Below are 23,959 nucleotides of genomic sequence, written 5' to 3'. Positions count from 1 at the left end.
TGAGACTGCACGATAGTTTTGTTCGATAGCAATGTGGAAATCTGTCATGAACTGCGACAGACTTACAACAGACCCCTTCCTCAAAAGCAAACAGTATAGAAAAGACAGAAAAATTCAAGTAGGAACAGCTCATTGTTGAGAAGTGTAGTCTATACACATAACAGGCAAAATGGGGTATCTAGAACAAAAGAAGCAAAAACAGAACAAAAACAAATTTACGTGGTATGCCTTAAACATTAGAACGTTGGACTTGTGTAGCGCGAGTAGAAGAACGTCTACGTTTGGGTTGTTTCGGACGAAGACGATGCAAATTCAACAGCGTCGAAAAAACCACATAAATGGCAACAAAAGGACCAGTGAGGATCAGAACTCCAAAGCCGAGAACGTAGCGCAAGCGTGCATCCCATGACTGAGACAACCGCATTGCAGTGATGGTTGCATAAAGCCATGGCGACACAAAGATAGCGCTGAGCACAATCAAAACAGGAATATTTTGTGCCAATGCAGCTGATCTGAGGAAATTGGTGATGACAGCCAGAGAGACTATAGGAAGGCACCAAGCTAGCAACTCAGCCGCAGATGATAGTCTTTCGAACCAGTGCATCTGGCTATTGCAGATCACAGCAAGGTCTGTGGCACATGTCGAGAAAGCAATTCTTTGACGTTGTGCAAAGAATTCGGAAAATGTGGTGGCTGAGCGAGCATATGTGACTGCACGAACAGCTTGCATGATGTTGATTTCTGGCACTCCGTAGGTCATGTCGTCCTCCTCGAGAGATGAGCAAATTTGTTTGACCATGTTGCTCATAGGAGCGGGCCGACGTTCTTTGGCGTCCTTTAGGAGTTGCAGACCACACGTCTCCTCACAGATTCGTATCATCTGGCAGGAATTTGCATCCACACTTGCCTTATGCATAATTTGCGTCTGGTGAGAATGTCTGACCTGATCATACATCAATTGCGAGTTGCTAAAGAGATTGAGAGGACTCCATTTGGAAGAGCAAAAATCGATCTCGACGCGACTCAAGACACCTGCACAGGTGGGATGCTTCAGGGAGTGCATGTGTAGCCGTGAGATACAATGTTCTTCAAGCAAAGTATCGGGAGCGATGTTGACCAAGAAATCGAAAGATGCAAAATCGTGCAACTCAGCCCATTCTTTGCACCAAGCAAAGAAAACAGAGGGGACTGGATTGAAATATGACTCTCTGCGAAGGTTGTACGCGTAAAGTAAATTCCGAGTCAGATCCAGGATTTCTGCTTTCTTTGTGACGCCCTCTTTGACCATGAGGACATATGGCAGGCCTCTGTAAATGCCTCTTCTACACCACATCGTATCAAAGCCGGGTTCCTGATCATTACGCGGCATCTGGAACTTTGCTTCGTCGACGATACTAGTGAGGATGTTCTCAAGTATAATCCTTGTGGTTGATTTGGTAGTGGGGTCGATGTTCCAAACGTTGTCGTTACATGTAATCAGCAGTAAGTTCTTATGCATGTCAACGTCTTTCTGATCTACCACAGAGTCTAGAGTGCTTTGAATATCTTCGGAGCTCTCATTGGAAAAGGACACGACGGTAGCATAGTCCATGATGGGGACCTTGGCTGCTTCTTCATTTTCATGAGGTTCCAGTAGCGCCCTTGCCTTCACATATGCGTGATTGCCAAGCAAGTTGAACACCATAGCTGACCTGAGAAGGGGTGCTAGTAGTATCAAAGGAACAACAGCGTACCAGACGCTAAACAGTCCAAATGATAATGCGACGCCGAGTGCATTGACTGCAGCAATAGAGGTCACTGCAACGTTGCGAGAGTAGATCATCTTGCGCCGACTTCTCTCGCCCCGAGCCTTTGCAATTCCTTGTTTGATGTCCGCTTCCGAGGTAGAAGGTTCGAATTCGAGATCGGGATCCACATCGATGTCCTTGTTGGTGAAGATATTTGCAAGTAGCGAGGTCCGTCTTCCTATTGATCCTGCTTTTGGTTCGATCTCAACTTCTACAAAGTCAGGATCTTCTTCTACATCAGCCAAGGCTTCCTGGTAGGCGGGCTTAGACTCTTGAGTGGGGAGAGCTACTGCAGAGTCTGATTTGTTCCATTGAAAATGGCCAAGTAGAGGAACAAAGAAAGATGACTCTCGTCCTGTCTCTGCGTCGACGCGATCGCTTTGTATAGGGTCGTTCTCAAGCCTTGCAGACTCCGCATCATACGTTGTCATGGAAGCTGTAGATGAGGCTCTCGAAAAAGTCGACATCGTTCGTGACCATGTGGATGAAGACATAGTCCGTGTACCAGACATAGTACGGGCGTAGGAGGAAGACAAAGTCCTTGCGTTTGATGCGGTGCGGGCGTTCGAAGCACTAGACAGTTGCCGTGTTGAAGCTGAAGTCGAGGCATGGCGGTTTTGTTGACCACCGATGGACGACAGAGTTTGAGAATGTGCGTCATGTGTGGACGTTGCAGACCGGATGCCAAAAGAAGATCGTGTCGATGAGTTTCTCGCAGAGAGACTGGGTCTAGATGCCGTCGACGGTGTACGCCTGCCTCCCACCAGTGAGTCCCTTCTGACCAGTGTGTACATTGAAGTAGCGGAAGAACTCCGTCGGAGTCTGCCAGGTCGAGCCAGTTGTCCTGCTGATGTGGGTCGAATTGCAGACATTTTACGTTCACCAGTAATTGGATTGACGAGCATCACATCCTGTACAGCCTCGTGAAGGACGCTACTCCCAAGGCTCGTACGTGCCGATGACGGTCGTTGAATACCACCTTCCATACTCATAGGGTCGGGAGCAGTGCTACTTTCCTTACGAGCTTTTGGAGTCTGGCCAAAGGAGAATGCATGCAGATCTGCGAAGTTGTTGAATTTCTTGAAGACACCACGAGACTCTAAACGGGGACGCTTGGGCGTAGTTGCAGTAGGAGCAGACTGGTCGTCGTTGGTGGACGCCCTTCCAAGACACTCTGAAGACGCTCTTGGGGATGCCGATGTGCGAATGGAAGGTGACAATGGAGTCAGTGGTGAGTGTAAAGGACCCAGGACATCTGATCCCTCTGTGACCAGAAGATCAGCATTCGTCCCATCACATTTTTCAGGTTGTGATTGGACTACGGATGCCTTCCTTAGATATATCTCAAGCTCAACAATCGAGCCTTGCCGTGATGTCTCGTCATCGGAGATCTCGGGAATCACAGACGACAACTGAGATAGCGTTTGTGGTCCTTGATTCCACGATTTTTTGTGAGATGTGTTGATCTCGGAGGGGGTTCTTTGACGTGGTGGTATCATGCCCCATCCTGATAAAGTGTTCTTTGAAGATCCAAGATTTGGTGATATTTCGGCAAAGCTGCCTGTCAACGGGCATGAAGTGCCAGCAGCAGATGTGACACCAAGGCCGTGGACATTCCTGTCATCTGATTTGCCGAAGTAGTCGACTTTACGCCACGTGGGAGGTTGAGGTGATGCTGAGCTTAATGGTGATGGATCGTCCTGCGGTAGCTCTTCTTCCACAATGCTGATCAGGCCAGCTTTCCTGGAATCGAAGACAATGTAAGGTGTTTGAGTAGGCACTGTCGACGCAGCGGATGCCATTTGTGTCGATCCCGGCTGAGGTCAGAAGTTTGTCTGGTATGTGGAATGTCGACACATGGGAAAACAGGTGAAGAACAACAGCAGATTCAGCTGGTTCAATCTCCGGGACTGACATGTAATCTTATGGGTGACTCGGCAATGACAGGATGCTCGAACGGCTGGACCAATCCATGTTAATAGTTCATGGGATGTTGACCGTTGGACGATAGTCAACTCCAACGGCTCAGAGGCCAACGGTGAAACTTCTCGAACATACGCAGTGCATACGCATACAAGTATCATACTTGTGTTCTGGTTAGTAGGTCTAGATATAACCTAGAAATAATTGAACGTTTAGTAGCCCTAGTAATCGCGGATGACGGTCTTGAACAAAGCCAGCCTCAATGTCCAGAGAGCGACTCAGTACTCAAGTTGGCTGAGATGGACTTCAGTAGAACAACTGTGAATCGATCTTCGGCACGGCGGTCACGATGTGAGACAGCTCCCGGTACTTCGAGAATGTATCATCGGACGACCAGAGTATAGAGCTGACGATTCTTCATGATTAGACTTCACAGACTTGTAGCTCGAACGGCGAGCCTGTTGCGACAGGGCATCTGCGTTGACGGAGCCGGCCGGTGACTGCTGATGATACTTGCTCTCGCAACGTAGGACCATCATGCGAATAGGGCAACAGCTTCTCCCAAGCTGCTGCCTGAGGATCGAGATGATTCCGAGGTCCTACCGTGTTTAGGGAACACCCATCTGCCACCGTCATCGAACGCAAACTTCCACCATGCAGAGCGTACGTTGGTATACCGCCACTGGTTCAGGGTTAAGGATAATTCAGACCAGAAGCTGACATCGACGTTTCGATATGGAAGAAGTTACGAGGAGGTGTAAGCCGAAAGGGAGGAACGATCGATAACGGTTTTATAGTCAGGCGGCTATCCGTCAAAACCCACGCGGCGCAATTAGTCTCGAGTCTCGACATTGGAAATTCACCTATAGCCTCTACAAGAGAATGGTTCATCTTCGATCTTCTGGAAAAACTTTCTGTTGACCTAATCGAGTCGCCCAGTAGAAAATTTGGTCATTGTTCGACTAAGGTTGTCGGTCCGCGTCTGAGGATGCATGCAGCAGAATCTTAGCTTGAAAAGTTCGATGACGAGAAGCGGCGCAACGATGCGACGTCTTATGAAGGGGCTGGTTCGAGAGTATGATCTCACTTGAGGTGGTTGGTACAAGGAAAGTCCAAGCGCGTCGAGCTCAAAAATTGCCACCAACACTACAATGCTTCTGTAGCGACCCTGACGCATATTCCAGGTTGTCCAGAACTTGGTCTACAGTGCAGCAGATAGCAGTATTACTAGCAGGGAAACTCATGCGTTCTCTGACGGGCCAATACTTAGGAATGTTGTGGCACTGAATGTATGTGCTTCGGGGTGGAGGCCCAGACCGGGCATGTTCGTTTTCAAGCCAAATCTCTATACCAATATCCATCCGTGATTGAGCCGAATCCATTACTCACTACTGCTGTACAACTAATTTACCGAGGCCACAATCGCTTAGGTCAACAATATTATGATGTCCGAGTGTACAACAGACTGTTGCGTGTGGTATGGAAATGAAGTGATCACACCATTTGCGCTAATGATCACAACCACAGTAAGTACGCGTACCCATCATTGTTCACTATAGTGCGACTACGCGTTATGTACAATTCGGACGAGCCTGCAGCAATCCAACAAGCTGAGTGGCGCAGCGGAAGGTTCGTAATTTGATACCCTTTTACTCCATACTCAATACTAACAAATTTACAGCGCGCCGGGCTCATAAACATGTCACCCGGAGGACGTCGGATCGAAACCGACCTTAGCTATCACTTCTTTTTGCTTTTGCAGCATACTGTTTCTCCGAATTCACCTGGTACATTGAGCTTGACTCATTTGTCTTCGTGCATTAGGACGCCGGCAAGAACAATAGATATCATTCCGTCACTGATGCCGGCGGCCTCGACAGATGCACGACTTTTGACCAGGATATGCCTGGCCCTGGCCGCGAAGAGTTAGAAAACGGCAGAACCGAACATGACGGTTGCATTTCCGGCTCATTGCTTCCTGCATTTGTCACCATGCGAGCAGGGTATGTTCAAATCGGGCAAGCATGTTGGTGATTGGCCCCAGAAATGGCGATGTATCAGACTTGATCCTCCAAGAAGTGTATATCTCTAGACTTTTGATTTGGGAGCCTGTTCTCCGTGCATCTCCTCGATCGTCGTCTTGCTCGTCTCCAGACTCTGCTGCCAGGCCGGAAAACGTTTGCTGTACCATGAAGTAATGGTCTCGCCGTTCTGCGCAGCAATTGCTTCGGCAAGCGTCAACCCGTCAGATATTGCAATGTTCGCGCCCTCACCGCCAAGAATTGCCTGTGAGTGAGCAGAGTCACCCATAAGGAAGATACCATTGGACGCGAGTTGATATAGTTGAGGGAGGTCGACCTTTGACGCTCGCATCAACCAGGTCAGAGTTCGGTCATGCTGCATCTTCTGCTCGTCGAAAATTTCAGAGAATGGTTGAGGAAGGTCTTTGAGAGCAGTAACTTCCTCATAGAACTCCTTGGGAATTTCAGAGGCATCCGATAATGTTCGATTTGGTTTGAAGCAGCGGTCACTGGAACCCTTGGCTGGACGTGAATATATCCAACTGACACTGGCTTGCTCAGCTGTGATGTCGTTGACAGAGACCTGCAACAAGGCGCCTTTGTTGTGAATCTCAATGACGTTGGATTCTCTCAAGATCGGGGCGTAAATGTCATCGAAAGTAATCCTGCTCACTTTCCTCTTTCCGTTGAAGGTGACGAAGGGTAGAACTTCGAGACCAGCCTCTCTCAAGATAGATTTTCTTGTAGTTGAATGGACGCCATCTGCGCCAACAACGCATATCTGACCCTCGATGCTGTTGCCATTTTGCAAGTACAGAGTTGTGCCGTTCGGCGTCTGCTCCAGCTTCTCCAGTCCAGACTCCCACTTGATATCCAGTCCCTGACGTATCAGCTTTTCCAGCCTCTCGCGATGGGCACGGAATGATGAAGAAGTCACGTCGCGTGGACAAATCAACTTCTTAGGATCGATAGCGCCATTTCCACCCACTGCAGCATCGACAGCCACACTCTTTCTGAACGTTTGCTCGTCCATCTTGAGCATGTTCAACAATGGCTTGTAGGTAGACGCGTGCAGACTAATTCCGTAGCCATGTCGAGATGCTGAACTCGCACGATCATACAGCACAACCGGAATGCCTCTCTCCAGAAGAGCTTTTCCGAGCGTGACACCTCCTAGGCCTGCGCCGATGATGCTGAGAGGTTGTGGAGACATTGCGAGAGAGCCTTGAGGTACCTAAGCATGAGTGGCCGGGTATAAGATGTCATAGACCAAGACGCGAGACGTGAGGCCGACTTGGAACGCGTTGAAGCTTTTCATAACTTTGCATAAAAGTACTCGATGATCTATACATGCTCACAAGCCAGCTATGGAGCACAGGGCTTGGAGGTTTTGTCCTATCAAGCTCCGGTTGGCGCCGGAAGGCGCGTTCAAGCACGATGGCCAATAGGTGAAGAGCCTGCTTTTGTCCACTCTCGAAGCACAACTCAGCATGGCTTTTCCCTCTGCGACACGTCGACAAAGGCACGATACAAGCACTTCGTACGACATGTCGAATGCTTCCCAAGGATCCTCCAGCTGAATGCTTGTCTCCGGTGGTGTTGCACCCTGCATCATGCAAGAAGAACGGGCCGAATCTCCGCCAAATTTCTGCCTCTTCTTTTGCCGCTTCGTTGAAAACCACCAGTGTGACGGACAAGAAATTGCTATAAGCGGATAATCTCGGGTCTTTGGTAGGGGCGACAGTGACCCTATGCCCTAGGATATGGTCACAGCGTCGTGACTAAATCCTGCACTATCCGAACGTCGACCACCGCATGCCGTGTTTTCCTCCATCTTTTCTACGGGCCAAGACGAGAAGTGTGGATCAATATATGGGGCGAGGTACCGGGGACGTCTTGATTGGGGTCATGCCGGGGTTGCAATATCTTCTGGGTGGAGTACCCCATGGAGTCACATAAATAAGAGGGACCCCCAGGCATGGACTGGTCTCTCTCATCTCACTCTGCCTTGGTAGCTCCTCTGCAGCCATGAACGACGATCTCAAGAAGGATGGCGGCAGCCATTATGACGCCGAAAAGACGCCGATTGAGGCGTTCCACAGTCAACACCCACCTATGGACCCGGAACGTCGCAAGGTTGTCGAGAAGTCGATGAAGCGGAAGCTCGATGCTAGATGCTCGCTGTTCATCTTGATCTACATCATGAATTATCTGGATCGCAACAACATGGCAGCTGCCAGGTTGAAGGGCCTACAAGAGGATTTGAATCTCAGCGACACACAGTACGCAACATGTTTGAGTATTCTCTATGTGGGATACATTCTTATGCAGGCATGTCTATCTGGTTCCTCCGCAGGAGACATGAAACTAACCGCCTTCTTAGGTCCCTTCCAATATCATCATCAACCGCATTACAAGACCCAGCTGGTACATCGGTGCAGCTATGCTTCTTTGGGGTCTGATCTCGACACTCTCCGGAGTCGCCCAAGGTTTCGGTGGAATGGTCGCGATAAGATTCTGCTTGGGTTTCGTCGAGGCTGCATTCTTGCCCGGCGCTCTTCTTATCCTTTCGAAATGGTACACTCGCAGCGAATTGACCAAGAGAAACGCTCTCCTCTTCTGCGGCAACCTCATCTCCAACGCTTTCTCAGCACTTGTTGGTGCTGGTGTTTTGTCGAATATGCAAGGTGTGCTTGGCCACGCGGCATGGCGCTGGTTGTTCTGGATCGAAGGAGCTGTCACCATGGGTGTTGCCATTACCGCTGCTTTCGTCTTGCCGGATCTGCCCACCAACTCGAAAGGCTTCACCGAGGAGGAGCTGCAGGTCGCTCAGCTCCGTATGATCGAGGATGTTGGTGAAGTTGACGAAGACAGCACCGAAGACGGTGTGTTTGACGGTCTCTTGATGGCACTCAAAGATCCCAAGATCTACGTCTTGATGTTCACTCTCACCGCCTACGTGGTTGGTCTCAGTTTCAACGCCTTCTTCCCTTCGCTCACAAAGACTCTGGGTTTCGGTTACGTTCCTACTCTGCTCATGAGCGCTCCCCCATGGGCATTCGCCTGTATTGTTTCCCTCATCAACGCCTGGCACGCCGATCGCACTCAAGAGAAGTTCTGGCATATTGTGGGACCCATCTGTCTTGGACTTATCGGCTTCATTATCAACATGTCTACCCTGAACACGGCAGGTCGTTATGTTGCTCTGTTCCTGCAAGCAAGTTCCTATGCGGGATTCATTGTCTTCTACTCGTGGATCTCATCGAGTTTCCCTAGACCACCTGCCAAACGTGCCGTCGCGATTGCTCTGGTCAACGCGTTCAGTCAGCTCGGAAACGTCGCTGGATCATACGTCTGGGATCTCACGGCCAACGGATACCGCAACTCATATGGTATTGTGACAGCCATGTTTGGTGTCACGATCGCCGGATGTGTCGTCATGAAGATGATCTTGGTCAATCTGAACAAGAAGCTCGAGGCTGGAGAGGCCGAAGCATGGTCTACTAGACCCGATGTTGCTGAGCACACTGCTGAGAAGGAGTACTTGGACAGCCCAGATGAGGCACTGAGAATGAGACAGGGCTTCAGGTACCTCGTCTAAGATAATGAGGCTACGACTTGTATATAGACGCATCATTGCCACCAGTCTTGCGAGACTTGAATATGAACTACATGACTTTTACATGAACTCCAGCTTTTACTTGCGTGTCTCATCACACGCTCGCGCACCATCTGCGTATGGGTAGTTCGTATGTAGGAGCAATAGCTATGTAGAGAGCTCATCAGGGTTCAAGATCGGCTAAACGGGTTGGAGGGAAAAATGTGGGGAATGTTTACGTGCAAATGGGTGCTGAAGAGACTCGTACTCGCTGCACAGTAGAGTACTCCGGTTGCGACTTGCCTATTGCAGACAAATGCAGACTACTTGCCAAAGAGAGAGGACCAGTACCAGACGATCGACTTTGCATCAGCTCAGCCGGCGCTGACCATTCCTTCTGCGCCGCCTCAACCCAGACACGACACTCCTTTGTTTCCGACCCTCTCAAAGCATCATCCCGTCATCCTGCCATCGCTTTCTCTGCAACAACCAACTTCGTCATCGTCCCGCCTCGTACTCTGGCGCCCTCGCCCAACTCCAGCCATGTCCGGTGGCTACGACGTCGACTACGACTCCGACTGCGACGTATACGACTACGACGATGATTACATCTACGCCGATGCAGGAGCCTACGATCTGGCTGTACGTCGCCTTGAACCATCATAAGCAAACCATTGCTCACAATTTTCCCAGGATGAGCTCGCCTCTGGAGCCATAGCCGAAGCTCCCGCCCTGTACTACCGCGATGACGAATATGAAGAATACGACAATTACAACTTCTGGTCCGAGATCGAGTACGGCAATGGCGAAATCTTCGACCAAGACATCGCTCCCCAACAGCACTCGACTGCCGACAACCAAAAGAAGTCTAGAGCCGACGACATCAAGGACACCATCAAGAAGATTCGACTGCGTGGCATTCAAGATTATCCCTCCGTCCTGTGGAAGTCCTCGCACGAAGCCTTCAGCCTCAATCACAATTGCCCCGTCTACGAGAAGCCACAGCAACCGACGGCCCTACTGCCCAACTGGCGACAACTTCTAAAAGACCGGCCCGCTGTATTCACCACATCTTACATGGCCATACATTCGGCCAAGATCGATAAAGAGGAGGCTGAATGGGAGGACATGTCAGAAGACGATGCCGAGTCAGACCAGGATGATGATGACGATGACGAGGAAGAGGAGGATCAAGACGAAGATGGCCAAGACGGCGAGGAGGGCATGGGGCTGCAGGACATCGACCCGGAAATGCTCAAATCCGCCCTCGCCGCAAGACTATCCGCCTCGGGCATGACTGGCAAGGACCAATCCTCTATGATGGAAGCCATGATGCAGATGCTGGCAGGCGGTGGTGGTGCTGGCATTGAAGATCTCCTCGAGAGCCTGACATCAAACATGGTGAATCAAGTGACCGAGGAAGGCGGTGATTCATCGATGGGGCAGTGGCTCTCTGGTCAGGGTGTCTCGCTCGAGGAAGAGAATGACGATAATGAAAGCGGCAGCGAAGAAAAGAACGAGGATACCAGGAGGCCGTCTGAAGACGTCACATCTGGCGCGTCTCAGGACTCTTCGCCCCAGGACAGTGTGGCAGCAGGACTGCCCGCTGCTCCAAAATCTTCTGTCCCGTCCACTGAAGCATTGCTTGAGCCACCATCAACTGGAAAGAAACGAAAGCACCCTCTGTCCGAAGAGATTAAACAAGATGACGAGACGGAAGAACCTGCTCCGGAGCCAGCTCATATTCACAAACGAAGCAAGAAAGATGTCCCGAAGCCTTCGAATGGATCTGCCAGATCCAAACCAGCAGCACGCCAATCAGCGACATCACAGCCAAAAGTCAAGATTGCAGACGACAAGCCCAGTGTGAAGCCAAAGACTGACGTGCCTGTCAAACCCAAGGCCGAGGCAACGAAATCGACAAAACCGAGACCGACAGCAAGTCACGAAAAAGCGAACACATCTTCCACCACATCTATCGCAAAGCCGATCACGCGGAAGCGCAAAGCTGCAGACGAGCAGGTGCCGGAAGAAAAGCCCAAGCGACAGTTGCGCAATTTTGCTGCACCAACTGCAAGTAGCCAGAGCAAGACTGCAGACACAAAGGCACCTGACACTAAGACTACAAGAAGCGGCCGGGCCAGAAAGTAGAAGGAGTTTGTTGTTGCCGAGTTATTCTTCATGTTCATCGTTAGAGTCAGCTATGGAGTCTCAGGCAGTCCATACCATGCGTCACCAGGTTTCAGCACAAGAGGCACCATTTCGGAGTTTAGAGTCAGGCACTTGTTTTCGATTCGTTTCTTGTAACGCTGTCAGAAGATGATCTCTCACATGTGTGCAATCATGGTGTGCAGCAGATCAACCAATCAGCGGTGGGATTTGCCAAGTTTTGTCTGTAAACAAAGCGAACCAAAGCAGGGTCCTCTCAAGCCTCTGACGAACAACGATCTCGCCTAATGTTTACCTTGTATATGCATGCAGACACACCGATAGATAAATGCCTTGTCGACGGATGTGGGACTTATTTCCACATCTGATCCTTGACGGTCTTGTACATTGACACATCGACAGCTGAAAAAACACGCTTTCTGCTGTTGCGCTCAACATTAGCGACTCGTTTGGATTCTATTTAACAGCAGTTTGGAAGCACCGGGGATTTTGAGTAAGTTTGCGTTGTACAGTTGTTTGGGTGGCATTCCTTTGTGATCACACGTGCCAGAGCCAGTCACTGCCTTACCAACTTCACTCTTGCTCCTTGCTTTGCTCTTTCCCTTCCCGCTTCTCTACCACAGGACTAATATCGCCAACTGAGTAAAATCTTACCACCCATCCAACACCCAGGCTTGGATAAATCTATTCCTTGGACAACAACTCGATATTACTATTCTGGACATATAACCACAAGGCAATATGTTTCAATCACTCAAAGACCGCTCTTCCTTTGGCGGATACATACGCTTTGTGCTCCGCGTCTTCCAATTCGTGCTTGCGATCACTGTCATCGGACTCTATGGCTACGATCTCGATAAGGCGAGGAGGAAGCACGTCGCCGCAGACCCTAAGTGGACGTATGCGGTTGTGGTGGGCGCTTTGTCTGCCATCAGTGTATTCTTCTTCTTGTTCAAGTACACCTTGCGGTTCTTCTGGGACGGGGTTATGCTGTAAGTTCTCCTCCCCCATCTTGCGTTGTCTTCCCCGGCTGGTGTCTGAGATGAAGGATCATATATTGACGAGACAAACAGCATCCTCTGGGCAATCGTCTTCGGCATCTTCGGCAAGATCTACATCAATGCGCACCCAACACCACACCAAAGCGGTCAAATTCGCATGAAGAATGCAGTATGGGTGGACCTCGCCAACATGCTCTTGTGGTTCATAACCTTCATCTGGGACTTGGTGTTGCACTTTACACGCATGGATAAAATGACACTGCACACCGGTCGCGCTCACGTATAGGGGACGGGCGAAAAGGAAGGCAGATACGCGCCTGTGGATTTGCTTGTCAGGTATCCGGTTTTGTTGACAGCGGATGCTTGGCATTTGAGGACGAAAGGCAATTGGCAAAAGGAGACTAGCGAAGCGTATAGGGAGTGTCATGCGGCTAAGGAGAGGAGATTCGAGAGGGAAGCTGAGGAGGAGGCGATGGCTGAAAGGGAAGCGCAAGAGGGACTGCTGGATGAGAATTGGATTTTGCCCGATGAATTGCTGCCGGAAGCTCTGTTGGTTGAAGAGATTATGGCACTGGAAGATGCGCCTGAGGATACTGAGAATGGGCATCAACGTCTGCGACCTATTCATGTTGATTAAATGAGGGATGATGGAGTTTTCTGGAGCTTGAGGACATTTCTATTAATGACAACACTTTATCTCTTGCATCACCTCCTGCAGATTTCTTGGTACACGGATCCAACATTGGAAATCTTTGGTGTAGCCAACCATGATGTCAACAAGTATGCAATATGTGCGTGGCAGTGTTGCAGCAGTGTCTCGCTCAGGAAGAAAACTGTTCCGGACCAATAGACCAAGCCTAGGCGCTCAGCAAGAACCAAGAAGATGATAAAATGAGGCCCTAAAGGACCACGTCCTGCCATGAGATGATGCTGAGGAGTCTGATGCATATCTGTCGTTGCAGTTCGAGATCTTAAATTTATTGGACAGAAATGGTCGAGGCTGTGATGAGTGTGATGAGACGGAAATATCGCGGGATGATGACGGTGGCTGGGGTGCGGCTGCTTCGGCCTTTTCCTGCTGTAGGACACCATCTTTGTCTTCCAACACGGTTGCAGAGCTGGTCGTTCATCTTCGACTTTCCAACAAGTTGTGATCGCTCGGTGTAATGTGTGATGAGGGCATGCGATTGTAAGATGGTCACATGCTCCAAGTTTCTCCAAGGAGCAGGTACCGTGACCCCGCATGCGCCCCCCACGACGCGCCCTGCGTTTACCCTCGGCGCGGCTTCCGTGCAGCACTTCATCAACTCTTGCTCTCGCTAAGTACCATTCTGACAAGTCCCTGAATTCGTGATCTGACCCGATCAACAAACATGTTCCGCCATACTAGAGGCCATCGCGGTCTTATTCCTGCAGTAACCAAACGACTAAAGAGCACCACAGCTCCGAACCAAGCACCAGAGAGACAACCACTTCAATCTATTCTAATCGCAAACAGAGGAGAGATTGCTCTTCGAGTCGGCAAGACAGCTGCTCAATACGGCATCAGAACCACAACACTTTACACAGATCCAGATGCACACAGTCAACATGCTTTGAGCTCTCCCTTTGCTATCAATCTCAGCGATCCCAGCCAGTATCTCAATGGCGACCGAATCATACAAACAGCTCGCGATCATGGCTGTCAAGCCATTCATCCTGGTTACGGCTTCCTCAGTGAAAATGCAGACTTCGCCAAAAAGTGTACCGAAGCTGGACTTCAATTCATTGGTCCTCCATGGAAAGCTATCGAGGCCATGGGCGACAAGAGTCGATCCAAGGATATCATGACTAAAGCTGGTGTTCCCTGCATTCCTGGTTATCATGGCACGAATCAAGATCCTGACTTCCTCAAACACCAAGCGGCACAGATTGGCTACCCTGTCTTGCTTAAAGCTGTCAAGGGTGGAGGCGGTAAAGGCATGCGCATTTCCACATCTCCTGATGACTTTTTGGATCAACTGGCTTCCGCGAAATCTGAGGCTATGAGCTCTTTCAGCGACGATGTCATGCTGGTTGAGAAGTACATTACTACACCTCGCCATATCGAGGTCCAAGTCTTCGCAGACAAACACGGAAACTGTGTTGCGTTGGGCGAGAGAGATTGTAGTATCCAGAGAAGACATCAAAAGATCCTCGAAGAGTCACCGGCGCCTCATCTGGACGAGGCCCTTCGGCAAGACCTTTGGGACAAGGCTCGATCTGCTGCCCTCGCTGTTGCTTATGAAGGGGCCGGTACAGTCGAGTTCATCTTCGACAATGACTCGGGCGAATTCTTCTTCATGGAAATGAATACTCGTCTACAGGTAGAACATCCTGTTACCGAGATGGTGACTGGTGAAGACTTGGTACACTGGCAGATTCTTGTTGCAGAAGGAGGCAAATTGCCTCTCACCCAGGAAGAGGTTCACGAGAGAATCAAGGCTCGTGGTCATGCGATCGAAGCACGCATATACGCAGAAAATCCGGACATGTAAGTACCGAGTGGCTATGCAGGTGTGTGCAATACTGACTGAAACAGGAACTTTGTGCCAGATTCGGGCAAACTCCTGCATCTGAGAACTCCTGCAATCACCGACACAGTCCGTATCGATGCAGGATTTGCTGTCGGAGATGAGGTCACATCACACTATGATCCAATGATTGCGAAACTTATTATTCAAGGCCCTGATAGACACGCAGCATTGCAAAAGATGAAGACTGCTCTCGAAAAATACGAGATTGCTGGGCCAATCACCAATATTGAGTTTGTCAAGCGCATGTGTGTCAGTCCCAGATTCGTTGCGGGCGAAGTGGAAACCGGCTACATCGAGAAGAACAAAGATGAGTTGTTCCGCAAGGTCGAAGTCCCTGACGAAGCCTGGACCCAGGCAGCCGTTGGTCTCTATATCGCAGAGCAAGGTTCGAGCGATAACAACTCTGTCTTGTCCTCTCAAACCATTGGCTTTAACACTGGACTATCTGGCCCAAGGACATTCGACCTTGTGGAGATTCCAGCCGACGGCAACAATAGTAGTGCGACGTCTATCACTGCAAGCGTCCAGCATGTCGGCCCACACACTTTCTCCGTGTCGGTCGGAGGCCAACAAGCCCTTCAAGTCACCAGCAAGCTCGATGAGAACAACAACATCCTCCAATCATTCTACCCTCACACCAGACTCGAGACGAGGATCATCAGAGATCCTGAGACAAATAAGCTGATCCTCTTCCAACAAGGGCGTCAGTATCGACTACAGCTAGCAGTGCCTAGGTGGGCTGAGAAGGCCTTGGGCATGAAAGATGTGGCAAACAGCGTCTTGGCGCCCATGCCTTGCAAGGTTCTTCGTGTAGAGGTGGAAGAGGGTGCGACGGTCACGAAGAACCAAGCACTTGTTGTGATTGAGAGTATGAAGATGGAGACGGTCATCAGGGCACCACATAACGGCGTCATTGCCAAAGTTGTACACAAGGCTGGAGATCTGTGTAAAGCTGGTACGGCTCTGGTCGAGTTTGCGGGAGAAGGGGAAGAGAAGGCATGACAGAATAGAAGCGAGTCATTGTAGGTACCAAGAATATCGCAATGCTGATGTGAGATATGGCGTCTACAACGACATTCCATCCATGAAGAGGAGTCTCGCTTCTCACCCAAGCTGTGTGACAAACTATCACAATCCACGCGGCCAACCCGTCGATTTACTCAGCCAAGCTTTCACCAAGACCTCGCATCAATGTCATGACATTGGCAAACAAGCAATTGGCAATATTTGGCACCCGCCGACACTCCCTATATGTTCCGACCCCGTGGTATATTACTTCCGCGTTGCCCAATATGCGCCCATCAAGGTGCTGGAATTTGTACCGACCACAAGGAAAACAAACATCCCCCACAAAGCCTTCGAACAATTGTTTCTCTGGACTGACCTTGAACACTACTCGCAGAGTATATCTCAGTCATCATGGCATTCGACCCGACCAATGTCGACCTCACTACCGCTAGTGCTAGAGACATTATCTGTTACCTGCAGATCGGCGAGAATCAATACAATGGCCATCTTCCGGCCCGCATATCGGCAGTCTTTGTCATGCTGGTTGTATCGACACTAGGCACGGCGTTTCCCTATATCGGCAAACAGATGCCTAGACTACGCATTCCAACTCCTGTATACTTGTTTGCCCGATACTTTGGCAGTGGAGTCATTGTGTCTACAGCTTTTATACATTTGTAAGACGGCAGATGGCAGAGACAGAGCGGCAAGGGCTAATGAGTAAACAGGCTCGATCCAGCATACCAGAATATCGGCACGAATAGCTGTGTAGGCATGACAGGAAACTGGTCTATATATCCTTGGACACCCGCCATCATGCTCGCTTCCTGCATGAGTATTTTCGCCATCGATGTCACTGCCCAGAAATACGTTGCCGACAAATATGGGTTGGATGTACACGCCACCAATGTCGAGTCTTTGGTTACTAGCGACCTATCCCCTTGCCCGACAACCACAGTCCGAGTCACGAGATCCAGAACCGACGAAGAGAAACAAGTCAAACACGAGGAAGTAGCTTTTGCACAAGAATTCGCCGCCTTTTCCATCCTTGAAGCAGGAATCATTTGGCACTCCGTGTTTATTGGCCTCAACTTTGGTGTTGCAGGCAGTGAGTGGTCGACTTTGTATGTCGTTTTGATGTTCCATCAAGCATTTGAAGGCCTCGGTATTGGTGCTCGACTATCTACCATTTATTTCCCATCAAAGTATAAGCAGTGGTTACCTTGGGTGTGCATTGCAGGTTATGGTATCACTACACCCATCAGTATGGCGATAGGGTTGGGTGTGAGGAATACTTATAACAGTGATAGTTATGAAGCTGTAAGTTCTTGCAAGTAAATCAGGAGGGTTTGATGGCTGACTTGCAACAGAAAGTCATTGCTGGTGTGTTTGATGCAATCAGCGCTGGTGTACTTGTCTATAATGGACTGGTGGAGTTGCTGGCTAGAGACTTTATCTTTGAGACACAGACGAGGAGTCACAAGCGGTTGGCGTTTATGATGGGTTGTGTGTTTTTGGGAGCTATGCTTATGTCTGTTATTGGAGCTTGGGCTTAGTGTATAGATGGCTGGATGAGACTGGTGTTTATGCTATAGGCTGTAATTGTACAATTGTATAAAGAACTCGGATGGTAGGATAGCCGAACCGGTGATTCTCCTTGCCATCCCCCCCACTCATCCCCACCAGACGGATTCTACTCCGGTGGAAGCTGCGGAGGACCACAGCTGCCAAACAACTTCATGAGCAGTCATGCAGTGCCCAACTTGATTTCATCTTGCATATCTAGGGCCACAACAGCCAGCCTGAGATGCCTATCTATATTGCAATATCCGTCTTGCTCGTCATGAATGCACATTCGCCAGATCCTGTGGCCTATGATGGGGCAACAATCAATCCTTGTGACCGAGAAACCCTAATACGACCCTCAGACATTTCAGCTACTTCTTGGCTTTACTGTTTGACCCCTCACCTCAAGACCAAATGGCCTCTCATGGAACGTCGCCACCGGCAGTTGATTCTCAAACCCCACTTCAAAGTGGGAAGATCATCAGGGCAAGATGATATGACTTAGTCCCCATGCCTACCTTCAAACAAGCAACCAAATCCAAATCATACAACTACCCAACATGAAGCAGAACGAACTGGCAAGCGAAGATGGCATTGGCGTCGGTACTGCTCCAGGAGCATATCGAGCTCCTGACGGCAGTCGCCCAGAAGCAGAAAGACGCCCCTTGACTCTGCCTCCAAACACAAGCTTGGAAAAGTTCAACGACTTTATGCAACGCATTGCTGATATTATTGGCTCTGAAAATGCCACGGTCATCTCTAGTGACAATGAGCTCAAGCATGAGTCTTACCTTGATCCCAGCAAGGCTTACGATGTATGCAACCGATTCGTTTGGAGTATGAAATGACTTGCTAATGTGCAATCTAGATGTACCACATCACGCCAAAGGAGTATTTCGTCAGCTCGGCCGTTGTCGCCCCTAAAAATGTACCTGATGTGCAAGCCATCATGCGACTGTGCAACGAGTTCGAGATACCCGTGTGGCCCTTCAGCATCGGTCGAAACGTCGGATACGGAGGTGCAGCACCAAGAGTTCCAGGAAGCATAGGTCTCGATATGGGCAAGAATATGGCAAAGATCTTGGAAGTCAATGTTGATGGTGCTTTTGCTTTCGTCGAGCCAGGAGTGACATTCATGTAAGTCCTTCGCGGTCAGGCTGAAAGCGCTGTTGCTGACTTCCACAGTGATTTGCACAACTACCTGGTTGAGAACAACTTGCGCGAGAAGCTCTGGATTGATGTTCCTGACCTCGGAGGCGGTTCAGTGATTGGAAACACTGTCGAGCGTGGTGTCGGATACACACCATACGGAGATCATTGGATGATGCACTGCGGTATGGAAGTCGTCCTGCCAGACGGTACTCTATGGCGCTCGGGAATGGGTGGTCTTCCAAACCCAAACGCCGACCCCAATGCGCCTCCACACGAGCAAGCTGCAAACGAGACGTGGGGATTGTTCAACTATGGCTTTGGTCCCTACAATGATGGCATCTTTACTCAGTCTTCTCTGGGTATTGTCGTCAAGATGGGTATTTGGCTCATGGTCAATCCTGGTGGATATCAAAGCGTATGTGGTAATGTGAATTCTTGAAGTACAAGGGCTGACGCACCTAGTACCTCATCACTCTGCCGAAGGACGAAAACCTGCATCAAGCTCTGGAGATCATCAGACCTCTCAGAGTGGGTATGGTACTGCAAAACGTTCCTACCATGCGACACATCCTGTTGGATGCGGCTGTTATGGCAAGTAAAAGCACTCAATTACCATCAACACGCACCCTCTAACTCTGACAATAGGGCAATCGAAAATCATACACAGACTCAGACAAACCTCTGACCGACAACGAACTCGACGCCATTGCCGAAAAGCTCAACCTCGGACGCTGGAACTTCTACGGCGCAGTCTACGGCCCCCCTCCCGTCCGCGAGGTCCTACTCTCAGTGATCAAGCAATCCTTCCTCCAGATCCCTGGAGCAAAATACTACGAGCCCAAAGATATGCCCGACAACATCGTGCTTCAAACAAGAAACGATACACTACAAGGCATCCCAAGCACGACGGAACTTAAATGGGTCGATTGGCTACCAAATGGCGCACACCTATTCTTCTCACCTATTGCCAAAGTGTCTGGTGATGACGGTGTAGCTCAATACCAAGTCACCCGCCAACGATGCGAGGAAGCCGGCTTCGATTTCATCGGCACTTTTGTCGTGGGAATGGTACGTTGTTCCATCCCTTTCTCCCCTTTTCCCTGGCAGCGCACTAACTCATGACTCCACAGCGCGAAATGCACCACATAGTCTGCATAGTCTTCGACCGCAAAGACCCAGACTCACGCCGGCGCGCCCACTGGCTCATCCGCACCTTGATCGACGACGCAGCAAAGCGCGGTTGGGGCGAATACAGAACCCATCTCAGCGTCATGGATCAGATTGCAGATACATACAGTTTCAACGATAACGCGCAGATGAAGTTGAATGACAAGATCAAAGCTGCTCTTGATCCCAAAGGTATCATCAGTCCGGGAAAGAATGGAGTGTGGCCGAAGCAGTATAATAAGGAGGATTGGAAGGTGCCGGAGCAGTAGGGTGGGGCTTGGAGGATGGCATAATGGAAGAGTGTGGGATTTGAATTGAGGGTGGATTTCTGTGAGTTGTGTCTAGAGCGAGCTAAACACCAGTCAAAGTATGGCAGGAACTAAGAAGCTTTGAGCGACGAGTCAGTGCAACCACAAAAGTGTCATCCATCTTTGTAAGCAACCAATTCGCACACAAGCTAGAAACTCATCCTCAGAAGCAAGAAAGTATCGCTATTTCACCCCCATAAGCTCATCGTCCAACTTCAGGTTCTGCCCCGGCAATCCTCTTACTAGATCTTGTAGCTCCCTTCTCGGCCTCTTCGCCATCGTTTCCACGCTTTCTCTTGATTGTCGTCTCGGTTGACTGCCCAGTGGGAGTTTCATTGTCTTTGTCAGCGTTGACTGCTTTCTGTTTCGCAGGTGCCTTCTTCCTGGATGCAGCTGGTGTGCCCTTGGACTTTGCTGCCAAAGCGAACGGACTAGATACAACGGGTTTGGCGATAGGTCTTGGAGCTGGCTTTCTGGTACGCTTTGCAGGTGTAGGTATAGGCATAGGGCCAGGAGTGGCATTCTTTGCGCCGTCGGTTTCGCCCAAGTTAGCAGTATCTGAAGCAGGGAGTTTAAGATTGGACCTTGTACGCTTTGGTGCCGATTTGACGGGAGGTTGGACATCAGTTGGCTCGGGAGTCGGCTCCACTGTTGCGGTCCTTGACCTAGTTCTGTTCTCGAGAACAGGGAATGAGCCCAGCTCCTTGATTTCTAGAGCACCGAGAGGGTTGGCTCCGGTAAGCCTCTTCCTCTTGGTTGGAGATGATGCGTCCGTATCACCTATGCCATTCGTCTCGGTTTTGGTGGTGTCTCTATCTTGTGCGGTTTGTTTCGATGCAGGAGTAGAGGTGAGAGTAAGCGGAGGCACAGGAATAAAATCAATTGCAGCGTCTTGACCTCCAGTTTCGTCGGCCTCAGCAGAATCTGGAGCAGCGACTTTGAGATTGGGCCGGGTGCGCTTTGATGCAAGTTTTGCTGTAGGTTGAGCAGCAATTGGTTCTGATGTTGGTTCGCCTGTCGCGGTCCTTGCTCTGGTTCTGGTCTCAAGGATCGGAAGAGATCCCAGCTCCTTGAGCTCCATGGCACCTAGCGGGTTGGCGCCAGGAAGCCGTATCCTCTTCGGTGGTGGTGTATCCGTGTTGGCTGATTTGGGGGCTCCAGTGGAATCAACGTCTGTACTCTCTGTAGTAGGTTTAGGAACGGCACTGGCTACAAGTTCGGGTACCGGAGTAGGCACAGCAGTGGAAAAAGGAGCGGAAGAAGGAGCAGGAGTACGAGCTTGACTACGCAATCGTCCGCCAATATCGATTTCTGACTTCTCTTCAGCTTTACGAGGTGGCGAAGCTCCAAGAAGTCCAGCCAGTTCCTTGTTGCTAACTGCTGCTCTGGTAGCTCTTGCAATACCTACGAGTTTTCTGAGAGGAGCAGATGTGTCAACTGGCTTCTTGGTACGCGAACGAGTGGCTGTCGATCTGTTGGGCTTGAGTTTTGCCAAAGACAGAGGAGTTTTGTTCAGCCCGAATGGATTAGATACAGGAGGATTGGCAAGCTCGTCTGGTGAGACTGGAGCCAACTCATCGGGTGAATCGCGCTGGGTAGATTTCGAACCTGTTTTGCTTCTGTCCCTCTGGGCTCTCTTCGATGTGTCTTTGAGTGTCCCCACTCCAGATGAGATATGTGGCTCTGTATTGGCCTTCGATTGCTCCTCGTTTCTTGTTCTTAGACCGAGTCGTCTCTTTTGGGACGGCTCTTCTGGATGAGGCTCCTCTTGCTTGCGCTTTTCATTGAAAACTGCTGTGGAAGCTGTGGGTATCTCTGCATCCTCCGTCCTTGTGTTTCCGTTAAGCTCATCCGTGACTCCAGTGGTGATTCGCAAGCCTTTGATGTTTCTTGATGTGCTAGACGGGGCCGTGTCAAGCTCTGCAGTGGGCTTGTTCGGTGTCGGCGGGATTGACAATGGTTTGACACCGCCACCATCACCTGAAACAGCCCCAGCCATGGAATCTTGATCGATGTGTTTGGTGGTGAACCAGCTTGGAGATGGTGGACTCAATGGCGATGAAGGTGGTGGAGATGGTGTTTTGAACTGCCATCTCTCGAGGTCGTTGAGTTGGTCGAGGTAATCATTGGGTAGCTGTGCAGTATCGGAAGCCAAAGAAGTCAAGGTCGAATCGGTGGAGAATCCCTCATTATCGTTGTGGCAGTCCTCGCCGACTTGTGTGTCGAGCACGGCCGGAGGGTTTTCATGAGCAACGAAATTGAATTCATGAGGTATATCGGAGTATGGATTCGGTGGAAATAATGAAACAGCTGCTGAATATGGATCATGGATGACAGTAGCGTCAGTGTCTTGCGTGAGTATGCTGGAGTCAATCGCGGTAGTGAGTCCATATTCATCAGAGACTTCGTCTTTGACAGCTTGGAGGCCTGTAGGGTCATCCCCTGATTCTGGTCCGAGTTCTTCCGTGGTACTGGTGTGCTCGTTGGTCACCTGGTCCTGAACGTGCGCGAACGGGATGGATACAGAACCATCCCGAGTCATAGCCGATGAATCGGTCAAAGTCACATCATTGTCTCTGTCAGTGTACGTAGATGCCGAGATCTCCTCGTGGTGGGTTGTGGCAAAGTCGATAGAAGAGCGAGGCTTGGGTGGTTCAGATGGAGAAGGTGCGAGTGTTGCATCCTCTAGCGATGATCCAGGGCCTGGTATGACGGATGATGCTCGAGTGCTAGATCGGGGCAGAGGGCTTGTCTGTCTGGTACTTGTCGTTGTGCTAGCAAGAACGGGGGATGATGTGTTGATGGCTTCGTTGATTGTGTTGACATCCACCGCTGGGAGTGGTCTGACATGGACGCGATTGTCTGGCAGGGGCAAAGGATCTTCGAGCTTGTCAATGACGGAAGGTGCAACTCCGACTTGATCGTCTTGTTGCAGGTTGGTCTCCACGGCATTGCTTGATCCTTGAGGTTCTTCGACCACTTTCAGAGGTTCAAAAAGATCCAACAAGTCTTCTAATCTCTGATCGGGTTCGTTGACTGGTGGCGCGCTGTCGTCAAAGAAGGCATTGAGGGTCGCTACGCCTTCCTCCCACCATTCAGGTCGATCAAGATAGTTACCGAGCTTGCTAAAGAGTGGACTTTGGAAGCATTGCTCAGCGCCGGGAGCGAAGATAACCGGTGTCTCCATGCTGCATAGTCAGAATAATAATCAATCACGATTGCAAGATGGTGATTTGTGCGGCGCGCAATTTTTGGTGGCCAACACGTTTAGGTGGCATTGACAGGCGCGTCGATTTGTGCGTGTGCTGTTATGTGTTGATGATCCGGTTTGAAGAAGTGAAGGTGGGCTACGGAAAACACGTTCTACTCTCCGGATGTGGTTGCGAAGTGATGTGTCGAGATTGCGGTCTGAGATAGCCTGAGAAGGGAAACGCAATGCGTGCTTTCCGGTCGGCTGCTGAGTTAGGAAAGAGCTAGGTATGTTGAATGCAGTGTGAAGGCATCTAAAAAGTCTGTTATGGAAAGCGAGATGTGAGTTGTTGTTCATGAACCTGAATGGATTGCTTTAGCGTCAAGAAGCTGGTGGAGCTCTCTCCCTCTGTCTCTGAAGCACCAGTCACGACTAGTTAGCACCGTGACGAATTTCATGGAATCTTGAGCATGGGGAGGCAGGTTTTGTAACAACAGCATGTGCACCTTTATAC

At 50.1% G+C, this 23,959-nt stretch overlaps 9 protein-coding genes across 9 annotated transcripts; 6 read left to right on the top strand and 3 right to left on the bottom strand.

Annotated features, from left to right (window-relative positions):
* Nucleotides 1-229: 229 nt before the first annotated feature.
* Nucleotides 230-3,589, bottom strand: M436DRAFT_69544 (uncharacterized protein; the record flags this gene model as incomplete). Its single annotated transcript, XM_013575702.1, has 3 exons — nt 230-2,327; nt 2,367-2,540; nt 2,580-3,589. The coding sequence occupies 3 exons, from the start codon at nt 3,587-3,589 to the stop codon at nt 230-232; spliced, it is 3,282 nt and encodes a 1,093-aa protein (XP_013431156.1).
* A 2,209-nt stretch (nt 3,590-5,798) lies between these two features.
* M436DRAFT_38078 (FAD/NAD(P)-binding domain-containing protein) lies at nt 5,799-6,944 on the bottom strand (the record flags this gene model as incomplete). The annotated part of the gene is made up of 1 exon (XM_013575295.1): nt 5,799-6,944. One exon carries the CDS (start codon nt 6,942-6,944, stop codon nt 5,799-5,801), a length of 1,146 nt encoding a protein of 381 aa, XP_013430749.1.
* A 902-nt stretch (nt 6,945-7,846) lies between these two features.
* Nucleotides 7,847-9,332, top strand: M436DRAFT_69542 (MFS general substrate transporter; the record flags this gene model as incomplete). The annotated part of the gene is made up of 2 exons (XM_013575701.1): nt 7,847-8,062; nt 8,115-9,332. The coding sequence occupies 2 exons, from the start codon at nt 7,847-7,849 to the stop codon at nt 9,330-9,332; spliced, it is 1,434 nt and encodes a 477-aa protein (XP_013431155.1).
* Nucleotides 9,333-9,872: 540 nt separating this feature from the next.
* Nucleotides 9,873-11,480, top strand: M436DRAFT_78321 (uncharacterized protein; the record flags this gene model as incomplete). The annotated part of the gene is made up of 2 exons (XM_013575864.1): nt 9,873-9,971; nt 10,023-11,480. The coding sequence occupies 2 exons, from the start codon at nt 9,873-9,875 to the stop codon at nt 11,478-11,480; spliced, it is 1,557 nt and encodes a 518-aa protein (XP_013431318.1).
* A 759-nt stretch (nt 11,481-12,239) lies between these two features.
* On the top strand, nt 12,240-12,785 carry M436DRAFT_78320 (uncharacterized protein; the record flags this gene model as incomplete). The annotated part of the gene is made up of 2 exons (XM_013575863.1): nt 12,240-12,490; nt 12,572-12,785. 2 exons carry the CDS (start codon nt 12,240-12,242, stop codon nt 12,783-12,785), a joined length of 465 nt encoding a protein of 154 aa, XP_013431317.1.
* A 1,087-nt stretch (nt 12,786-13,872) lies between these two features.
* Nucleotides 13,873-16,056, top strand: M436DRAFT_69539 (3-methylcrotonyl-CoA carboxylase subunit alpha; the record flags this gene model as incomplete). The annotated part of the gene is made up of 2 exons (XM_013575700.1): nt 13,873-15,011; nt 15,060-16,056. The coding sequence occupies 2 exons, from the start codon at nt 13,873-13,875 to the stop codon at nt 16,054-16,056; spliced, it is 2,136 nt and encodes a 711-aa protein (XP_013431154.1).
* A 417-nt stretch (nt 16,057-16,473) lies between these two features.
* On the top strand, nt 16,474-17,618 carry M436DRAFT_37994 (zinc/iron transporter; the record flags this gene model as incomplete). Its single annotated transcript, XM_013575281.1, has 3 exons — nt 16,474-16,739; nt 16,791-17,386; nt 17,437-17,618. The coding sequence occupies 3 exons, from the start codon at nt 16,474-16,476 to the stop codon at nt 17,616-17,618; spliced, it is 1,044 nt and encodes a 347-aa protein (XP_013430735.1).
* A 570-nt stretch (nt 17,619-18,188) lies between these two features.
* M436DRAFT_69537 (vanillyl alcohol oxidase) lies at nt 18,189-20,216 on the top strand (the record flags this gene model as incomplete). Its single annotated transcript, XM_013575699.1, has 6 exons — nt 18,189-18,443; nt 18,497-18,765; nt 18,814-19,195; nt 19,243-19,365; nt 19,426-19,848; nt 19,911-20,216. The coding sequence occupies 6 exons, from the start codon at nt 18,189-18,191 to the stop codon at nt 20,214-20,216; spliced, it is 1,758 nt and encodes a 585-aa protein (XP_013431153.1).
* Nucleotides 20,217-20,457: 241 nt separating this feature from the next.
* M436DRAFT_78316 (uncharacterized protein) lies at nt 20,458-23,442 on the bottom strand (the record flags this gene model as incomplete). Its single annotated transcript, XM_013575862.1, has 1 exon — nt 20,458-23,442. The coding sequence occupies one exon, from the start codon at nt 23,440-23,442 to the stop codon at nt 20,458-20,460; it is 2,985 nt and encodes a 994-aa protein (XP_013431316.1).
* Nucleotides 23,443-23,959: the final 517 nt, after the last annotated feature.

This window comes from Aureobasidium namibiae, assembly GCF_000721765.1.
Source record: "Aureobasidium namibiae CBS 147.97 unplaced genomic scaffold scaffold_2, whole genome shotgun sequence".
In the NCBI taxonomy this organism is placed as follows: domain Eukaryota; kingdom Fungi; phylum Ascomycota; class Dothideomycetes; order Dothideales; family Saccotheciaceae; genus Aureobasidium; species Aureobasidium namibiae.
The sequence above is the reverse complement of the archived record's forward strand: the minus strand, read 5'-3'. Positions and strand labels throughout refer to the sequence as shown.